Source organism: Tachysurus vachellii, chromosome 7, assembly GCF_030014155.1.
Source record: "Tachysurus vachellii isolate PV-2020 chromosome 7, HZAU_Pvac_v1, whole genome shotgun sequence".
Taxonomy (NCBI): Eukaryota; Metazoa; Chordata; class Actinopteri; order Siluriformes; family Bagridae; genus Tachysurus; species Tachysurus vachellii.
In genome coordinates, this window is record NC_083466.1 from 2,125,827 (window position 1) to 2,147,660 (window position 21,834).

Sequence of the window (21,834 nt, forward strand, 5' to 3'; positions counted from 1 at the left end):
AATTGCCCCTGGATGTAAATGTCTCATCCACCTCAAACCCAGTGTTGCTGCGATAGCCAGTGCAGGGGTCATGGTCACAAAATGATGTAGATACATCTAGCAGAGACACACGATAGATCGATTTTTACAAGGACTTGGTACTACCATGATTTTGTGCCAGGAAAATAATCATATATCCATCTGTCAAGGCTGGATGTCATTATAAAGAAGTTCTGCTTGGTCAAAAAGCTTTTATTGTCTGGTGATATAATTTGATCATGATATGAGGAAAAGTTCATACAGGAGTGTGTGTGTGTGTGTGAGGGTTACTTTCTTTTTTCTTTGTAGCCTTCTTCTTGATTTGCTTTGTGATTGAGCTTTAGCTCAATAATACTCATTGGGTAACTATACAAAAACTCCACAGCATGGGATTTGCAGCCCAGTGGTTTACAAAGCCAGATGCATTTGAGCACCACTTGAGCTTCTGGAGAACCCGGTAGCCATTTTTTGTTGTGCCTGTATCTAGGGTTAGGGTTGCTACCAAAGCCTAAGTCCTGGACCATATATCTGTTTTCCACATATGGACAACTTAATATTAAGGAGAAAAAATGTTTTCTAAGAACATACATAGTCCTTACTCTTCCATCTCTTGTCTTTGTGTCCCATCTGTTTTTCTTTTTAAGTGCAGTTAAGTGCAGTAGTTTGGCATCAATCAAAGTTATGTTGATATTTACACTGTGGAAATGTACGTGTGTGTGTAGAGTCGGCTTCGGATGCAGATTATGCAAATGACCTTTATGTAGTTCACACATACATGGTTGCCTGATATTTCTTAAGAAGAAGCACCAAGAGCTTTTAGACCACTGCCGTTAAGCAAAAACCTTTAAACCTGACAAAGATCAGGGGTAGAAAATGTGGACCAAGGACTCTGACGTGACATACAGCTAAGTATAGTGACCCATACTCAGAATTCGTGAGGGCACCTCAGTCGTGATATTGCCGGCCCGAGACTCGAACCCACAACCTTAGGGTTAGGAGTCAAACTCTCCAATTAGGCCACGACTTCCCCATCAAGTTTCCCAATCATGTTTTTCCCGCTTTGCTGTCAAATGTCAGGATGTAAAATATATAAAATAGCACTCGATCCTGAAATATGAACACAACTTGCCATAAGAGGCAGAATCAAGGAGTCAAACCGAAGCAACACCAAAGAAACCAAATGCTTTTTAGTAACTTTTAATGTCTATAAAACCTTTTATGTAGAACCCTTGGGTGCCTTGATGCTTGGTGCTAAGTGAGGTTTAGATGTTGAAACAGTGAAATGTGGCAGTGCTAGTCAGTCAGTTCTGAGCTGTAGGGCTGCTACAACACTTTTAGCCCTTTTATCGGTTCCTCCAGGATGTCATGGAGTTTTTTTGTGATTGTGATTGTGTTGTGTACAAAAGGGACTGAATTGGGGTTTTAAAATTAAACTACTTGAATTGGTAAAAGCGAGGCACGGTGGCTTAGTGGTTAGCACGTTCGCCTCACACCTCCAGGGTTGGGGGTTCGATTCCCGCCTCTGCCTTATGTGTGTGGAGTTTGCATGTTCTCCCCGTGTCTCGGGGGTTTCCTCCGGGTACTCCGGTTTCCTCCCCCGGTCCAAAGACATGCATGGTAGGTTGATTGGCATCTCTGGAAAATTGTCCGTAGTGTATGAGTGTGTGTGTGTGTGCCCTGTGATGGGTTGGCACTCCGTCCAGGGTGTATCCTGCGATACCCGATGACGCCTGAGATAGGCACAGGCTCCCCGTGACCCGAGGTAGTTCGGATAAGCGGTAGAAGATGAATGAATTGGTAAAACTGCAAACACAGGATTCTTCTATTAAACTTCTACCACTTTATTACTTTCTATGAGAGCTGTACTTATGTTCCATCACGTGAATGGAAGAGAGCTTTGGCTGAAGGCGTCTCAGCCGAATTCTGCAATCACAAAATAGGGAAATCCTGGAGGGACAGTTTAGAAGTGTTTCAGTAGATTTATGAAATAATTGACAACTGGGAGAATGATCAAGTCTCAAGATCCACCTTTCTCTAAATGATATTGATGTACTGTATACATATCGTTCATTAAATTCATGTGGAGCTAATAATCCTAATCTAATATTTTAATAACAATGAGCATCATTTATCAAAATGATCATTATTTGTAAATTGAAACTGAATAAGACTGGTTAGTCTAAAGTAACAAAAGGACAAAAGTAATGGCACCTTAGAAAAATGAAGGGAGAGTTACACTGCAGTGGCTGAGCTGCTTTCCTGGAAGATGTAGTCACGAGGTGTTTTTTCACCATTTTGTTGTTTAGAGCTTTGCATTTTATGCTGTTTTTGTTTGGCTAAATTTGAGCCTATGACTCTAACGTCTTTGGTAATCACTGAAGCAGACATTTTTAGACATTTTCGGCAGACTTTTGCTGTGGTTTCAACATTAACAAGACAAAAGATTGACAAATAACGGCTAATTATATGTCTTTTTTTTTTTAACTTTCCAAATTTCTACTGAAAAATAAAAATATTTTTGTTACTTGTTTTCAAAATCCATGTTGGATTTCTTATCAGTATCACTAAAGTGCTTCAGCCTGTTTATCTTCCTGTTCGGATAGACTTTTATTTTATTTTAATTTTTTAAAAGTATATTCTTGAATAAAAAGTGTTTAATTTGTTAGCTTGTTGAAATGCTGTACAATAAACTAGATTATGTTTTCGACCATATTTTATCATGACTGAATGACTGATGCTATTCGTTTGACCATATTGATTTATCAGGACATTAAATCCGAAGCGCTCGCTGATGCGTTCAGGTCCTGGGTAAATTTGACCAACAGGATGTCTCCTGCTAGCAAGGAAAATGGCGCTGCTCCCGTATAATCGGCTCAGGACACAGTTGGCCTGGTGATCAGAGGGATTGTAGTATCACGGGACGTTGCGTTTTTTCCCGCAAACGTCTCTAAGAAGTTTCATTATCACGGCGGGAATAGCAGCGTGCTCCTCCTGACATTTCGGGATGTAGAAGCCCTGTGGAGAAATCCATAGAAAACAGAATGCTTTTTCCATAAACGCATTCCATCATAAGCCGATATATAAAAGTGCGGACGTTTCCAAAAGCCTTGTGAAAAAGTCAGCGAGTTAAATCCAAATGTTACGGCAATAATTACAGAAGGAAAGTGTTCAGATTTGGGTATGTAGATACAGGGCAGAGGTGAAAACATGGACTTAATTAATTCTGCTCTATGCCTTGATCTAAAAAAAAAAAAAAAAAGGGCTTAAGTTAAGGTCAGATTTGTGAATAACTGAGACGCACCTTCCTTCCACACCATGTGATTTACTCTCATATACCTCTTTAGCTCTTTACACGAACGTGTGCAGCTTCGTAACCCTAAGGATCCGTTGATGGGTTTTTCCAGAAAGAAAAACAATAAAAAGACTAAATGTCCTGTTTCCAGCAACACAGTATTATCGTGTTATAATTCCTTAATCTAAGCCCTGACTTAGCTGAAATGTATTCATGAGGCAATTTCACAGACCGTCTTATACAAATGCTTCGAAAAAATACGTCTGGAAATTTTATGACTCTGAGAAATAGTCTTTATGAAGGTTAAATATCTTCCATAACACGTTTTCTGCCCTTCTCAGCAACCTGGTCTTTATATAAAGGTCATCACACTACCCATGATCCTGAGATCTGATGATCTTGAATGTAGTCATCGGTATCTATCTACCTGGGACAGTTTGGTCGTAGACGCCGTCAGGAGGCGGTTTAGTATTTCCAATGCTGTACAGAAGAGAATATATATATTTACATTTCTGACCATGAGCGATTGCTTCGTCCTCTTCTATCAAATGATCCATCCCTATTCGTCCAGTGTCATTAAATTCCCCTTTAAGTACAGCATTCATTTTTATGACAAAGCAGCTTTGTCTTTTGTAGTGCTAATCCTCCGCTATCAGACACTAACAGAGCACTTTCCAAAAACAAGCTCATTAATATTTATAACGCGACCCGCTCCCGGTTAATTAAGCACACTTTTCAGGACGGCTAATCAATTTACAGACGGATGAAGCTTCCTGCTCTTGTGTATACACAGCATTAATGATTACGCTGAACGCTCTGAACATTTAAGCGACGCATTAGCGACGGGGGCTCGTTTTAAAAGGTTCGGCATGAGGAATAAAAGGTAATGTGTAAGAATGGATCACTGCCAGGATGATGTCGTGCGGAGAGTAATAAGGACGCCGACGAAAGGGAGACGTTTACGTACGTCACATTCGTAAAAAACAAAAAGGAGACTCCGGCGTGAGCCGTAAACATGTAAATATGTTTACGTTTTCGGCGAACGAAAGGCTAAAGTTGGGGGGAGGGGTGTTTTGAAGATTTAGCGGTATTTCAAATGAAGCTTCAAGAGCGAGCCTGAGGTGGGAATCAACGTTTGTAGCTGCTATAACGTACGTAAGTGATAACATGAACCAACTGTTTTTTTGTGAGCGTTCTACAAATTAAATGTGGCTATAATTATGTCGCTTTGTAGAAGCCAACATTCTGTTTTCCTATTTCAGCTTAGACAAAAATTTATAAAATTTAATGTGGCCTAGGGCTTTCGAGCCACACGCACCAAATTCGGATATGTTGTAGACACTGGTCTGAAGTTTGTTGCTATTACTTTTCTAAGCGACTCGAGTACCGGTACTTCCGGTACCGGGTCTCAAAGTGGCCTTTTTCCCCATAGGACTCCCATTATAAACTTTGGAGGTTTATAACTCGGCTAGCTTTCGAACTATCTACACCAAACTCGGCCAGCTCCTTTAGGGTGATACTCTGAACAAACTGTTAAACTGGTGTACCGACTGGCCTTCCGGTTGTGCCGCAGCCCCGCCCCCTAAATATGCAAAATCAAAAAACTTTTACAACATGGACATGTGACATATCAAAACACTCAGAACAATGAGCGGAACCTCCTCACGTGTATTCTGATGACGCCACATGCTCGTCTCCACTTGCCTCCAAATGTTTTGGCACCCTACCTTTCTGTCCACTTGCCTCCAAAAGTAACACTGTCCCTTATGTCCACTCGCCTCCAAAAAGCACCGGCCTTTGCGAATACTTGCCTCCTCAAAGCCAACATCAAAGTTTGTCACTACGAACTTTACAAATCTAGTTATGTATTTCAAATATTACTTTTTCCTATATTTTTTTTTGGAGCAACCTTCAGTTGGTTTCTCTGGTTTGGTCAAACAAATCTGTCTTGACAGCTCCCAAAATTCTAGCTTGGGCTTCTCACTCAATGCTAATACCTTCTTTTAGACAGATGAGTGAGAATTACAGATATTCCCATAGAATAAGCCATTATAAGGAATAGGTGCGATTTGAGACGGTTTTTCTTAAGAAAAAATTTTCAAGAATTTTTTTTTTCTCACCTCATGCCGCGTATTTATAGTTATTTCGTATAAGAATTAGAATCGCAATACTTTTAGTATGAGCTGCGTGTTTAAACGATGGGAAATGTGGGCGAGGTAATAATACATGGATAAACATGACATTGATTGATTGTCCATGGAAACCCAAAATTGTGAAAATATTCTGAGCTCTTAAGTACAAGTTCCAGAAAACTAAAAGGCTCGTCATATTTCGTCTCTCTCTTTCCTTTCTACTGTAATTGGACGTACCAATATTGTTGGTCGGTTCAAGAGAAGGCCACTCAGTTTTAAAAAAAAATGCACAGCATGTGGTCTGTCTGCTTAAATAAATCCCCTCCATCCAAAGCTAGCAGCTAATAATCCTCCTCGCCAAGTCAACCTCCATAATCGGCTCTCTTCCCCCTGCGGAGAGTCGTGAAGGGTTTTTATAATCTCTGTGCAAAGATAAGCGTTGAGTGTAAAACACCTTTATTTCCAACCGCGTTAAGCATTTTATATCGAAATGTCTAAATGCTAACACACGTCCTCTCCTAACACTGGTGATTTTCACGGTCATGTCGAGTCCCTGTGTATTATTGAAGCATTACAGCAATTATAGCACTTTTTAAGATTCCTACCCGGATTTCTTTGCTGGTTCAGCGTTGTCTGTTGAGGCGGCGCGGCATGTGAATGGCACGCTGTCCGCTGGCTGATGAATCGATCCTTCATCCTTCAGTGCCGGAAAGTGCTCGCAGCTGCATCGTTTCTAATGTCCGAGCTAGCAGAGAACTTCATCAGGACGCTCAGAAAGTATGCAAAGAATGTACGAGCAACAAAATAAATAAATAAAAAAACATTGTCTAAGGAATAAAACACTCGCAAGTGCGTCGATGTAGGGAAGATCAACAACTATGTACCACGCAGTCATCCTTTACATATATTTATATTGTGCAACATCTGCAAAAAGCGTTCGATTCGTGTTCTCACTTACGTTATAGCAGCTGTCATTTCAGCTTGTTGAATAATATCCGCTGTCCTTAGTCTTAGCCGTGTAGGGACGACTTTACCTTTTGACTGGAGACCTTGCGTAAATGTTCATGTTATTTAACATCACCTTATTTGTCTATAATCTTCCCTGCTAATATTTGCTAGCTACTTACTGTAACATACGCTAAGGCTTACAAAATACTTCAGCATATCGGAGATCTGTTTGTTATTAGAATTCGATTCGTAAAGTCCCATTAAATGAGTTGCTCTGATAGAAAGATACAGTCGATCGATACGTCTTAAAATCTTATGGTTCTCATGAGTTGTTTGCAAGGTGCAAGCTTGGCGCGGTACCTGTAGACGAAAGCAGGAATCGCTCTAGTGAACTAGTGCCACGTAATCAGAGTCAGAAATCTAATGGGAAGTCATTAGGCTTCCTGTGGTGAAAAGGAGGCGAGGGCTCCCATTTATCAAATGACTTAATGGAGCAAGATTCTACTGAAATCTCTGAATACACACACACACAGTACGCTGCTTCTCTTTCACACACACACACACACACACACTGGCTGCGTTACAGCATCATGCAATCATATAGATGAGTCCTTCACTACCATCACCATCTTCACCAACAAATCATAATCAAGCCTTTAGTTAGAGTCAAAGCAGGCTTTCCTCAGAAGAAAAAAGCTGACAGATTGTGAACTCAAAGGTGCACAGAAACGGAGGTCTCGAGTCCCGCTTATTTTCTCCTTGAGAGAAAAAGGTTTTAGCTGCGGAGGATGTTCAGATGCACCATGAAGGCATCTTCTTTTGGCAAATGAACATCACACACACACACACAGTGTTATTAACTATATATTATATCTACAATATTTAACCCCAAGCACATCACTGACTGGGAAGCAGATATTACATTTATCTTCTCTGCTAACAGTCTCTGAGAGATGAGGATCACATGACCACAGGACTCGAATCTCAACTCAAATTTCAGAGAATTTTAGCTCGCTCAAATCATTACGTCTCAGCTGGTATTTATGTAACATTTTATTCACCTTAAACATCTCGAATGGAGGATTTGAGCCTTATATTTTGCCTAATCGTACTTGTTGACACTAACGGGTGTTAAAGTTAGCCACCTTGCTAACAGATGCTAACCTGAGAGGATTTCCGACAGGGTTAAATATCTTATCTATAATCTTCCCTGCTAATATTTGCTAGCTACTTAACATACGCTAATCTGAGTGAAATTCTGATTAGATTAGATATGTTGTTCATAGAGGTCTATAACCTTCCCTGCTAATGCTTCTTCGCTAAACACAAGTAAAACTGAAGAGATTTTTTTAGAGGAGTTGTTCATAGAAATAGTAATACCTTCCTTGCTGGCAATACCTTCCTATGCTAGCTAGCAAACATCTACAATTTTCCATGCTTTTGCTAGCAAGCTAACTAACGTAAGATAGTCTGATGGGATCATACAATTCATAAAATGCTTGGTAGCTAACAAAAGATAATCTGAGAGACTTTCTAAGTGGACTGGATGTCATGTTCATAGAAGTCTATAAACTTTCCTGCTAATACTAGATGGCTAGCTTACATAAGCTAACCTGAGAGAATTTTAGAGAAAAAAATGAATAAATAAGTCAGAGTTATAAATGTTTATGATCTTCCTTTTGCTAACTGGCTAATATACGCTAACATGAAATGATATTCTGAGGGTTTTTAAAGTCATGATAACTCTCTTGACACTAAAGCTATAAAGGATATACAATCGAGATGAACGATTGTATATTTCTACCTTTTTAAATGCCGTAAAACATTTTCGATGGGAATATAGCAATGAAGCAGGCTTCACAAGGGTTAAGAATTAATGTTTTATATAAAAATAATATCTTAAAGAAGTAGAATATTGTGCTTAAATGTTAATAAACACGTGTGAACATACTGTAGATCGTTTTGTGGTGAAATAACGGTTGTTTCCACATCCCACCACTGAGGGGCGCTGTTGGATCACAAAATATGTTCTGTATTATAATTTCTACATTGTCATATTTATAAAATACTACTAATAATAAATAATACAATAATAATAATAATTTATAAAATAAATAATAAAATAAAGACGAATAAATATAACAAACAAAAATAAAATAAAACATATATAAAATAATATAATAAAATAATAATTATAGTTGTAAAAATACAAAAAGTACACAAACAATAAAAAATTAACAAACAGTATAAACAATATGTTGTTTTTGCATCATTGTAAATAATGACCAAATCACCAGAAATGGTACTTTTACACATGCTGCATCTCTTGAAATGAAAAATACTAATATATAAATCTATTTTTTTTTTTTAATCAATTAATGTAAAGCCGGGAATAACATTCTTTTCATAACATTTTTCTCTTTTCCTTTGTTTATAATTTGAAAAGCATTTTGATTGATAGCCAGTTGGGTTTTAAAAATACAAGACAATGAGAATATAAAACAGCATCACGTAGGCTTAAACAGTGTTTGTGTGTGTGTGTGTGTGTGTGTGTGTGTGTGTGTGTGTGTGTGTCTGTGTGTGTGTGTCTGTCTGTGTGTCTGTGCCTGTGTGTCTGTCTGTGTGTGTCTGTGTGTGTGTCTGTGTGTGTGTCTGTCTGTGTGTGTCTGTGTGTGTCTGTGTGTGTGTGTCTGTGCCTGTGTGTGTCTGTCTGTGTGTGACTGTGCCTGTGTGTCTGTGTGTGACTGTGCCTGTGTGTCTGTGTGTGTGTCTGTGCCTGTGTGTGTCTCTGTGTGTGCGTCTGTCTGTCTGTGTGTGTGTCTGTGCCTGTGTGTCTGTGTGTGACTGTGCCTGTGTGTCTGTGTGTGTGTCTGTGCCTGTGTGTGTCTCTGTGTGTGTGTGTGTCTGTCTATGTGTGTGTGTGTCTGTCTGTCTGTGTGTGTGTCGTCTGTGTGTGTGTGTGTCTGTCTGTGTGTGTGTCTGTCTGTCTGTCTGTGTTTGTCTGTGTGTGTGTGTGTGTGTGTCTGTCTGTGTGTGTCTGTGTGTGTGTGTCTGTGCCTGTGTGTCTCTGTCTGTGTGTGTGTGTCTGTCTGTGTGTGTGTGTGTGTGTCTGTCTGTGTGTGTCTGTCTGTCTTTGTGTGTGTGTCTGTCTGTGTATGTGTCGTCTGTGTGTGTGTGTGTGTGTCTGTCTGTGTGTGTGAGTGTCTGTCTGTCTGTCTGTCTGTCTGTGTGTGTGTGTGTGTGTGTGTGTGTGTGTGTGTTACACGAGCACACACAAGGCTCCCTGCTGAGCCACATTTTCTGCACTCGCATTTAAAATAAGGACTAAAGTGTGGGAGATTGTAGACTTGTCACAACACACATCAGCCTCCTGCTGCGCTTCTATTTCTGCAAATCATTCTCATCTTTTACCCAAAGAGAGATGTGTCATTTTCCCGAGCATGTTGACGTGAAGCCTTGTGTTTGTGAATAAAACTAAACACGGAATTTCCTGAGAGCTGAGCTGAGAGGGTTAATGATCAATCTCTCTCTCTCTGTCTCTCTCTCTCTCTCTGTCTCTCTCTCTCTGTCGCTCTCTGTCTCTCTGTCTCTCTCTGTCTCTCTCTCAATCTCTCTCTCTGTCTCTCTCTCTCTCTGTCGCTCTCTGTCTCTCTGTCGCTCTCTGTCTCTCTCTCAATCTCTCTCTCTGACTCTCTCTCTCTCTCTGTCGCTCTCTGTCTCTCTGTCTCTCTCTGTCTCTCTCTCTCAATCTCTCTCTCTGACTCTCTGTCACACACTCTCTCTGACTCTCTCTCTCTCTGTCTCTCTCTGTCTCTGCCTCTCTCTCTGTCTGTCTGTCTCTCTCTCTCTGTCTCTCTCTGTCTCTCTCTCTCTGTCTCTCTCTCTCAATCTCTCTCTCTGACTCTCTCTCTCCCTCTCTATCTCTCTAAATCTCTATCTGACTCTCTGTCACACACACTGTCTCTCTCTCTCTCTCTCTCTCTCTCTCTGTCTCTGTCTGTCTGTCTCTCTCTCTCTCTGTCTCTCTCTCTCAATCTCTCTCTCTGACTCTCTCTCTCCCTCTCTATCTCTCTAAATCTCTATCTGACTCTCTGTCACACACACTGTCTCTCTCTCTCTCTCTCTCTCTCTCTCTCTCTGTCTCTGTCTGTCTGTCTCTCTCTCTCTGTCTCTCTCTCTCAATCTCTCTCTCTGACTCTCTCTCTCCCTCTCTATCTCTCTAAATCTCTATCTGACTCTCTGTCACACACAGTGTCTCTCTCTCTCTCTCTCTCTCTCTCTCTCTCTCTCTCTCTCTATCGTAGGTAATGTCATCGTTTCTATAGTAACAACTATGTAAGGATTTCTGATGTATAACTGTACAGAATAATTAGAATAACTGTTTATATTTTTTGTATTGTGCTGTTTATTAATTATTAATAAAAACAACCTGTTGTTGAAAAAGTGTTTATTTAATTTTAATAATTAACAGTTATTAATAATAATTAAAAAAGAATAGTTTGAAGCATAAGAGTAAAATTGGCAGAATTTAAAATAAATAAATTAATTCATTAATTTAAATTAAATTAATTCATTAATCTATTCTAAGGGGTCACGGTGTCTTAGTGGTTAGCACGTTCGCCTCACACCTCCAGGGTTGGGGGTTCGATTCCCGCCTCCACCTTGTGTGTGTGGAGTTTGCATGTTCTCCCCGTGCCTCGGGGGTTTCCTCCGGGTACTCCGGTTTCCTCCCCCGGTCCAAAGACATGCATGGTAGGTTGATTGGCATCTCTGGAAAATTGTCCGTATTGCGTGAGTGAATGAGAGCGTGTGTGTGTGTGTGTGTGCCCTGTGATGGGTTGGCACTCCATCCAGGGTGTATCCTGCCTTGATGCCCGATGACGCCTGAGATAGGCACAGGCTCCCCGTGACCCGAGGTAGTTCAGATAAGCGGTAGAAAATGAATGATCTATTCTTTTTATCGAATAGACACAAATCCGAGGATAGTAGGCGGAGCCAATAAGTGACCAGCCAGGGAAAATGAGAATACAATTTTTTTTCTAAAACTCCTAATTCACAAAAATAAACGCAGAACTGAATCTCGTTTTAGTATAAATTCATCAATAATGAGTAAAGATGTAGTTTATTTTTAAGTGGTTTCCTGTGGGTTACTATAGATACAGTGGGCGGGAATAACTGGGTCATATATTGTGATATATTCATAATAATAATCAGTCCATACTGTTGTGTTAAATAACTAGTAGGTGTGAACAGTACCGTCACCGTGCACACACACACACACACACACTATTCTGCCACGCTACACATACACACACACTATATTCTGCCACGCTACACACACACACACACACACACACACACACACACTATATTCTGCCACGCTACACACACACACGCAGGGCAGCACAGCACAGGTTCGCGCGCGCGCGTTTCCGCCTCATTTGCGCCCGGAAGGTCACCGAGTCTGTGACGTCGGTTTTGCTTCCTCTGAGCCGACTAGCTTTTGCTCCGTACGACTTTTCTGAAAAGTCTCATTACTCCTTATTACACGTATTAAACCGCGACGCGTTCATTATCCCCGCGCGAGCAAACAAAGCGCGCTGCTGGAATTTAAGAGAAACGCAAACAAACGAGCTCGCGCGCGACGTCTGGATTAAAAACCGGGATTTCAACGTAAGCACTTTCGAGTTAGCACAAAGTGCGCGAGGCCTAAACGTTAGCTAGCGTCAGCGGCTAGCTAGCGATTAGCCGCTATGATTGTGTGTTATATTGTGCACCATTGTTGCGCATTTACACTTGGAATGTTTACGGCTTTATTTTTAGACACCGTGCCTTTGACCGTGGAGGTTGTTTAGTGGCGTCTAAACTTAGCAGCGGGTCACATTGAAAGCTTCACTTGTGTGCTAACTAGCCGTAGCATGTGCACGAGAGCTTGTAGCTTTTGGGCCGCGTCCTAAATGGCGTGGATTAGGATGTGAAGTGCACTACATTCCTCGTTGGCGCCATTTTAGTTTTTCTTCCCTATGTAGTGAAGTGAGGAGACGAATAGGACCGAGCCGTAGCGTGTGTCTATGTATGTAGTAAATGGGGGGATGGGGGATGTTTATTTTTTCCCCCCCTCATATTAAAAAGAACATTTTAATAATATTTTAACTGGCTCAACAATGAAGTTCAGTTTGAGATCAGTTAAAAAGTTTGTAGTGAACTACACTTACAGTTTTATAGGATTGGGATTTAGCCTAGCATTAGCTAGTGGGCTCTTTTTTTTGCTAGTTAGCTAGCTACCTGACTAGCTGTTCGCATCTTGTTTAACGTGCGACTGTGAAGTAAATATTAATGTACTTATTTATAAGCATCATAATGCAAAACAGTAAACAATTGGATGTTAATAGATAAACAGCGAAGCTAACTGCGTCTTTTGCCGGCTAAGTTATCTCCTGTGTGTGTGTGTGTGTGAGTGAGAGAGAGAGAGCTAACTTCATAAGTGTTCTCGAAATTTCTATCAGTTATATATATATATATATAGTATAGTATAATTTCCACAGTGGTCGTGTCCCAATTCGCTCCATGTCCCGTATTCAAGTGCACTTGGTTTACAGTGCGTGTCACTGCACGTGTTGAACACTTTCTACCCAACACGGACTGATTTGCGACGCGTCCTTCAGCATCATCTTGTTGTTGTTTTTTTTTGTGTGTGTATTTATTTTTCCTCTCGTCACCTTTTAGTTGTTAATCTCTTTCTCTCTCTCTCTCTCTCTCTCTCTGTGTCTCTCTCTCTGCCTCTCTCCCCATCTCTGTCTCTCTCTTTCTCTCTGTGTGTGTCTCTCTCTCTCTTTGTCTCGCTGTCTCTGTGTGTCTCTCTGTGTCTCACTGTCTCTGTGTGTGCGTGCGTGCGTCTCTCTCTCTCTCTGTGTATTTCTCTTTGTCTCTGTGTGTCTCTCTGTGTCTCACTGTCTCTGTGTGTGTGTGTGTGCGTGCGTGCGTCTCTCTCTCTCTGTGTATTTCTCTTTGTCTCTGTGTGTCTCTCTGTATCTCACTGTCTCTCTCTTTGTGTCTCTGTGTCTGTCTCTGTGTCTCACTGTCTCTGTCTCTCACTGTCTCTCACTGTCTCTCTCTGTGTCTCTCTCTGTGTGTGTGTGCGTCTCTCTCTCTCTGTGTCTGTCTCTGTGTCTCACTGTCTCTCTCTCTCTCTGTCTCTCTCTGTCTCTCACTGTCTCTCTCTGTGTCTCTCTCTCTGTGTGTGTGCGTCTCTCTCTCTCTGTGTCTCTCTCTTTCTCTCTCTGGATTCGATTTTGTTCGCTCTCTTTCTGTTTCTCTCCTGTTTCCAAAGCCTCACTTTTTTTTCTTTAGTTGTCTGTTTCTCTCTCTCTCCCTCACTGCTCTCTTTTTCTGTTTATTCTGACTTTCCCGTTCATCGCTTCCTCCTCCATCCTTTTCTCCACTTTTGTCCATCACACAACTTGTCTTTTTCCTTCATCTGCTTCCGTCTCCTTCTGTCTGCTGCCTAACCCTTCTTTTCCCAAATTCTTCCTTTCTTTCTTTCTTTTTCTTTCCTTCCATGATACATATCCACCCTAGTCCTTTCTTTCGCTCTCTTCCTCATTATCCATCATGTCCTTTTCTAAGATCTGTCTTTCCTTCTCTGTCTGAAAGCCCGTGTTATTCCGTTTCCGAACACGTGATTAGACTCGCGTAGCTGTTCATATCGGCTCGTCACTGACTCAGCAAATGTTTAGGGAGTTTGAGCTGTAATATGATAAACCGTTAAAATGCCTCAGTGCTGTTGTATTTATTTATTTATTTATTTATTGTTTGATCTCGTGCCCTTTATGTAAAGGCCACTGTCATGATTTTAGTCTTATTGAAGATGTCGTCTTATTTTACAATGCGCAATATTTCTCTTTCTCAAGTTTATGTATTTAACTTTAACTATTAATTTCTTTTTTAAAATTATCTCAGGTTCCTCCTCGCTTCCTGATGGATCGCACGTGTGTGAGCGTCTGATCCAACGTTCGATCTCATGGTAAGTTTAACACGCCGCCGTAGCGGGTTTAATTGTTGATGTAAACACTAAAGCGTTTTAAACACAAGAAACGAACAAACGGTTGAGATCGTTTTAATGCCGTATATTACAAAATATTTTTTTTGCTGGTGTAGAAGCCGGTCGTTTGTATTTGCTGGTTTTATATGCATATTTTTTCGCATGATTATTTTTCCCTCTCTTTCTCCCACAGGCTTCTCTCTTGCCCTGACGTCTTGGTTTAGCCAGGATCCAAAATGAGCATAAGCAGCGATGAGGTCAACTTCCTGGTGTACAGATATCTACAGGAGTCGGGTAAGAGGGATAAGAACAACACACACACACTCACTCACTCATTTTCTACCGCTTATCCGAACTACCTCAGGCGTCATTGGGCATCAAGGCAGGATACACCCTGGACGGAGTGCCAACCCATCACAGGGCACACACACACACACTCTCATTCACTCACACAATCACACACTACGGACAATTTTCCAGAGATGCTAATCAACCTACCATGCATGTCTTTGGACCGGGGGAGGAAACCGGAGTACCCGGAGGAAACCCCCGAGGCACGGGGAGAACATGCAAACTCCACATACACAAGGTGGAGGCGGGAATCGAACCCCCAACCATGGAGGTGTGAGGCGAACGTGCTAACCACTAAGCCACCGTGCCCCCCAACACACACACACACACACGCACACATATCTGGCTCTAAATCAGCACTTATTCCCCTAAAACAAACATGTTAAATGATTTAACGAATGAACACAATTTCTTCATCTCTGCAGGATTCTCTCACTCAGCGTTCACGTTTGGCATAGAGAGCCACATCAGCCAGTCGAACATCAACGGTGCGCTCGTCCCCCCTGCAGCGCTCATCTCAATCATCCAGAAGGGCCTTCAGTACGTCGAGGCCGAGGTCAGCATCAACGAGGTGAGTGTGTAAGATGCAGATGCACTAATCCCATCTCTTTACTTTTTGGTTAATAGACAATAGAGTTAATGCTTTACCTACTCAGAAGATTAGCAGCACGGCACGTAACCTTTTACTCTACGTCCTCAGGATGGCACGCTCTTCGACGGCCGCCCGATCGAGTCTCTGTCCCTGATCGACGCCGTGATGCCTGATGTGGTGCAGACGCGCCAGCAGGTGTATCGTGACAAGCTGGCACAGCAGCAGCAGCAGCAGGCCGCACCGGGGACGGCGAGCGGCGCCAAGAACGGAGAGAGCGCTGCGAATGGAGAGGAGAACGGAACGCACATCTTATCTAGTAAGAGATACTGTATGGGGAAGTAAAGCTCAGGAGACGTGTTTGAAAATAGCTCCTGATCCTGACCTCAATGAGAATCTACAAAGCACTGGAGTCTCCTGGTTTTGGGCTTAATTAATAGAATGTAGGGACATGAGATTCGGCACAAGGACGCAGGTTCTCCCTCGTCTCTACTCAGGTCCTGATGGTGGTGCTAAAGCTCAGCGTTTTAATCATTTCTGCTCCTGCATTCGTGCTTGCGAAAGCGACTTCTTGCTCGTCCTTCTTGTCGATTTTATTTAATATTTGGATGGAGGTTAAGACGAAACAAACATTTGCGTGACGGTCGGTAAACAGGAAGTACATGCAGGGGGTCCGAGGACCATGCTGACGGTGGGATTAGTCAGAGGAATCGCAAATCCGTTGGATTTGTCTATAGAAAATCTGTCACTTTGTTGCTTGCTGCTGTGTACGATGATGTCTTAAGAGTTTCTCTCGTTCCTGGCAGACCACCATTCGGACATGATGGAGGTGGACCGGGCGGTGGAGATCCCGGCCCATAAGGCCATGGTGCTGCGTGGACACGAGTCCGAGGTGTTCATCTGCGCCTGGAATCCGGTCAGCGACTTGCTCGCTTCAGGGTCGGTCACGATTTAGACAAAAGTCGCTCAGCGGCCGCGATCCACGATCACTTTGTGTCGGCGCTAAAGTGTGTTCTCACTCCGTGTGCGTTTGTGTTTTCAGGTCCGGAGACTCGACGGCGAGGATCTGGAACCTGAGCGAGTGCAGCACAGGAGGCTCCACCCAGCTGGTGCTGCGCCATTGCATCCGTGAAGGAGGCCAAGACGTGCCGAGCAACAAAGACGTCACCTCACTGGACTGGAATGTGAGAGACGCACCACAGCACAAGCAGCTCCACTTGTCTATCCCTGATATTTCTAGAAGAGGAAAAGGAGCCATGTCATTAGAGAGAATAATTGTCACATTAAAAAAAAAAAAAAAAACTTAAGTTAATGGAAGTTGAAGTCATTCGTATTTGCTGGAAACGGACCAAATGTCGTGCTTTTCTCAAGCTCCACCTCACACTTAAGTCACACACCGTGCCAGATAATCATTAATCTGTTTCTTATTAACTGTCTGTGTCCTGCCTTCATCTCTCTTTCTGCATCTCTCTCTCCTCTGTATCGCTCTCTCACCGTCTCTCTCTCTCCTCTGTATCTCTCTCTCACATAGTCTCTCTCTCTCCTCTGTATCTCTCTCTCACATCGTCTCTCTCTCTCCTCTGTATCGCTCTCACTCACACAGTCTCTCTCTCACCGTCTCTTTCTGCATCTCTCTCTCATCTGTATCTCTCTTTCACCGTCTCTCTCGCTCTCCTCTGTATCTCTCTCGCTCTCCTCTGTATCTCTCTCTCGCTCTCCTCTGTATCTCTCTCTCGCTCTCCTCTGTATCTCTCTCTCGCTCTCCTCTGTATCTCTCTCTCACCTCCTCTGTATCTCTCTCTCACCGTCTCTTCTCTGTATCTCTCTCTCTCTCATCGTCTCTCTCTCCTCTGTATCTCTCTCTCACCCTCTCTTTCTGCATCTCTCTCCTCTGTATCTCTCACAGTCTCTCTCTCCTCTATCTCTCTCTCACCGTCTTTCTCTCTCTCTCACCATCTCTTTCTGCATCTGTCTCCTTTGTCTCTCTCTCTCGCTCCCTCTCGCTCTCTGTCTCTCTCTCTGTCTCTCTTTACCCCCTAGTGTCTGTCTCTCTTTCTGCATCTCTCTCCTCTGTATCGCTCTCTTTCACTGTCTCTTTCTCTGCATCTCTCTCTCTCTCTCTCTCTCTCTCTGTATTTCTCCCCTCTGCATCTGTCTCTCTCTTACACTGTATTATAATTGGTCTCTCTCTCTCTCTCTCTCTCTCTCTCTCTCTCTCTCTCTCTCTCTCTCTCTCTCCAGAGTGAAGGTTCACTGCTAGCCACCGGCTCCTACGACGGTTTTGCCAGAATATGGACTAAAGATGGTACATCTCTATTTCTCTGCTCTACACCAGGTCTACTTTAAGCTACACAGAGTCAGTTTATTAGTAACCTTTCTGAAAATATCACTTTGGGAGGTTTTTTTTTTTATTCTTTACGTCGGTTGTAATTTTATCCTTATTGTTAAACCTCCGTTTCTCGATGCTGTCACACACTCCAGCATCACTGAGGTTTTGTCCTATTGCTCTATAATAAACCTCATACATCCTCTTAGGGAACCTTGCCAGTACTTTAGGCCAACACAAGGGACCTATATTTGCTCTCAAGTGGAACAAGAAAGGCAACTTTATCCTCAGCGCTGGTGTCGATAAGGTAACTCTGTTTTCTCCGAGCGCCGAGTTCCAAATGATTGGATGCTGTGTGTACTGTAAGAAAACATACTGTACGTGTTTTCCTTTCAGACCACAATTATTTGGGATGCACACACCGGAGAGGCCAAGCAGCAGTTTCCATTCCACTCAGGTAAGCTGCTTCACGGATTAGATTGAAATTTTTCAATGGTTAACAAATTAACGTGAAAGACCTGACTCGGTGTGTGTAGCTCCAGCTCTTGACGTGGACTGGCAGAGCAATAACACCTTCGCTTCCTGCAGCACAGACATGTGCATCCATGTGTGTAAACTAGGACAGGATCGACCAGTCAAGACATTCCAGGGTCACACGGTAAAGCTTTTTTATGGCTTTTTCCTTTCTTTCTTTCTTTCTTTTTTTTTTTTTTAAAGTAAACTGTACGTATTAACGCACGTTATTTGATTCATGCGCTCGCTTTTGTAGAACGAAGTGAACGCAATTAAGTGGGATCCGACCGGCAGCCTCCTGGCGTCCTGCTCAGACGATATGACGCTAAAGGTGACATGGAAGCACTATTAATAACACGCCATTTTAGTTTTATCCTTCTGATCCGTTCTGTGTGTAATCTTTCTAACTCGTCACACACAGTCGCTTCTCAGCGCTTTATGTGCCACGTTTCTGTTCTCTGGATCAGTCTCTGTAACACTGTGTGATTGTGTTTCTGTACAGCTTTGGAGTATGAAGCAGGACACGTGCGTTCACGACCTCCAGGCCCACAGCAAAGAGATTTACACCATCAAATGGAGTCCCACCGGACCTGGAACCAACAACCCCAACGCCAATCTCATGCTGGCCAGGTACACACTCGTGACACATGAAATCGCAAAGCATTTCTATCGTACTACTGCACGTGTCTAAGCTTGTACCCGGAACCTGCAGCGCGTCATTTGACTCCACGGTGCGACTGTGGGACGCCGAACGTGGCGTCTGCGTACACACGCTGACACGACACCAGGAGCCCGTCTACAGCGTCGCTTTCAGCCCAGACGGCCGCCACCTCGCCAGCGGCTCCTTCGATAAATGTGTGCACATCTGGAACACGCAGGTAACCATGACAACATGAGCACAGCTCTCTTGATTTCAGGCTAATTCTTATTTGATTTTCTGACCATGTATTTCCACATGTGCCCACAGAGTGGCGCCCTAGTAAACAGCTACAGAGGGACAGGTGGGATCTTCGAGGTGTGTTGGAACTCCACCGGGGATAAAGTCGGAGCTAGTGCGTCAGACGGATCGGTACGTTTATTCCCCTTATTGTAATCACACACAATCTTCTTCTTCTGATTATTACCCTGTCATATGGCAGTCCTCTCTCTACACAGAAGTTAGTGTTCAGTCCACTGCAAGTTAACGCAGGAGTGTCTCTCCATTTCATCAAGTGCTGATGGACTTTGCTGCAAAGTTTTTGCTGCTATATTTACATCCAAGTTACGGAATAACGCCTGGATGACTCAGGATCAGTAACAGATCACGGTTTAACTCGCAGTTGCTTCTCTGTCTTTCAGGTTTGCGTATTAGACTTGCGGAAATGACTCTGCCAAGGGGACGCCGTGCATCGACAAAGAAACGTGCACCTCGCCAAATCCACAGACTCTCCACATGAACTCTTATATATTCCCAGACGGGATACACGACTAATAAATCGCCCACGTCTCAACAACTTTTCTTTATATTCACTTCCCCTTTATCCGCCATTCCAAAAGTCGATTCACTTCCTTGGTGACGTGTGAGCACCAGAAAGCGTCCTGATAACACTGAACCTGAAGCGGTTTAATTTTTTTTTTTTTGTGTGTGTGTGTATATATTTTTTTTTTTTTAAACATTGACATCCTTAGAACTTGATCTGTCTGGCAAAAGCCGTTAGGTCAGCGATACCGATTCAGCGTAATGAACGGCTTATCGATTTATACCAGCTATGCAACGTTATGGCTCGACAAACAATCGTGCAGGATGACCGTTTCGACTCTACGATATTTTATACACAAGCTATTAAAGGGTAGAGTACGACCTGCAGACAAAATTACAAGCAACTTTTTCCCTAAGACGCTTAACGAAATTAACGTCCGAGACGATGTTTGTATCCGATCTTTCGTATCTTTAGCTAGCTGTGACGGTAAACGGTTCGGCTCCGTCGATGATCGATTAGTGGTCATGTACGAATGATCTGAATCAGAGTATAAATTCGTTTCGTGTACTAACATCATGTAGTTTTGTTTTTGTTTGTTTTTTTTGGATTATCTCAAGTACAGCTCTGATGATGACATAGAATTTGCGCGTATGCGTCGGTGTTTATCCAGCGGAAAAGACGATACTCGTCCATCTCCTCACGAGTTTCTTGTATAAAATACCATTAGGCAGTCATAGTTTATTATTATTATTATTATTATTATTATTATTATAATTTTTTTTTTAAAACTCCAGAAGCAAAAGGACGGACGGCGAAGACGTTTCTTTCCTGCACTTTAGATAGACGCAACGCAAAGAAATCTGTCGAGCACTTAATTCTGGATGCCTTTTGACAAAAATATCTCTCTCGTATTGACTTGAACGTTAACTAGCTTCCGCAGGATGCTAGTTTCCAACTCGTGTGGCATAAGATTTTTTTTTTTTTAAGTATCTCCTACTACGGCTTCACGTTATTTTGTCAAATCAAAATTTGCTGATTTTTTTTTTTTTTTTTTTTCTTTCTTTCTTTCTTTCTTTCCGTCCAGAATGTCGCTAAAATTTTGTAAAGAGATTTGAGTATTTTGATGCTTGCTTAAACTTATCGATACTACATAGATTGTACCATAAAGTCGCCTATTTATTATATTGTCTATGACAGTGGAATGGTATTTTATAACGTTTTTGGTTTTAAAGGCACGCTTTTTACGGCGAACCCTTCTTTTCCGGTCTCGGCACTCGCCTCGCCGTGTCTTTTTGTACTCTTTTTGGAATCTTTTTGTAATTCTGCTTTATTTGTAGTCATCTGCGTAAAAATATATCTAAAAAAAAAATAATAAAAATTGCAAAAAAAAAAAAAATCTAATAAAAACACACGGGCATATCGTAAACATTGTGGACCATGTAAATAAATACCTGTTCAACTCATCCAAACCACGTTTTTTTTTTTTTTTTTTCTCCCTTTCACTTTGTCATTTTCGACCTAAAATATTCCCTCCTTGTTTTTTTTTTTTTTTTACTTTTTCTTCCTCCTGCTCAAATTCTTGATTTGACTTTTTGTGATTTTTTTTTATTTTATTTTTTTTTAAGTCAGATCACATGGAGAAAAAAAAAGTCCAGAATAAAATATATTTTGATAATAGTGTCATTTATGAGTCATTTTTACTTTCATCTAGGAGTTAAACAACCCATAGAAGAAATATGATCTCTGTTAGAGGACAATCCGTAAAACATAGGGATGGATATTGTCATCACAATTCATGCAAAGCAGCCAAACACTTTTGTTTTAAAAGCCAATGTTGTGTTCTACCTTAAAGGAAAAACTTCACCCTGAAACACATGAAATATACCAATGCTGATTTATTGGTTCATTTGGTGCTGGATTTTCTGTACTGGCTGAAAACACACAGCTTTAAATGAAATCTGATATGAAATTACAATCTGATATTCCTTCAAGTGGATATGTTTTAAACAGGATATGGAAGTGAAGTGAACCCTGAATAATGAGGAAATATTACTTTAATTGAGGAACGAACTTGCCAAACACATAACTGAACTCATTCTGACTCATTCTGGCGAAATGCTGGAAAATTAAACGAGTCGTTTTATTTGACTCAGCTAACTCGTAA

At 41.9% G+C, this 21,834-nt stretch overlaps 1 protein-coding gene across 1 annotated transcript; it reads left to right on the forward strand.

The window, feature by feature from the left end:
• Positions 1–11,816: 11,816 nt before the first annotated feature.
• On the forward strand, positions 11,817–21,077 carry tbl1xr1b (TBL1X/Y related 1b). The gene is made up of 16 exons (XM_060873846.1): positions 11,817–12,063; positions 14,350–14,413; positions 14,625–14,725; positions 15,208–15,353; positions 15,483–15,690; positions 16,178–16,310; positions 16,414–16,555; positions 17,613–17,676; positions 17,907–18,004; positions 18,094–18,154; positions 18,234–18,355; positions 18,467–18,541; positions 18,713–18,840; positions 18,923–19,088; positions 19,178–19,279; positions 19,549–21,077. Exons 3-16 carry the CDS (start codon positions 14,668–14,670, stop codon positions 19,573–19,575), a joined length of 1,530 nt encoding a protein of 509 aa, XP_060729829.1. The 5' UTR covers positions 11,817–12,063; positions 14,350–14,413; positions 14,625–14,667; the 3' UTR covers positions 19,576–21,077.
• Positions 21,078–21,834: the final 757 nt, after the last annotated feature.

Excerpts from the sequence above, each read along its gene's own strand:
- tbl1xr1b (XM_060873846.1), top strand. The coding sequence starts at position 14,668 with ATGAGCATAAGCAGCGATGAGGTCAACTTCCTGGTGTACAGATATCTA. Across the intron at positions 15,354-15,482 it reads CCGAGGTCAGCATCAACGAG|GATGGCACGCTCTTCGACGG; the intron begins GTGAGTGTGTAA and ends CTACGTCCTCAG. Across the intron at positions 17,677-17,906 it reads CAGAATATGGACTAAAGATG|GGAACCTTGCCAGTACTTTA; the intron begins GTACATCTCTAT and ends ACATCCTCTTAG.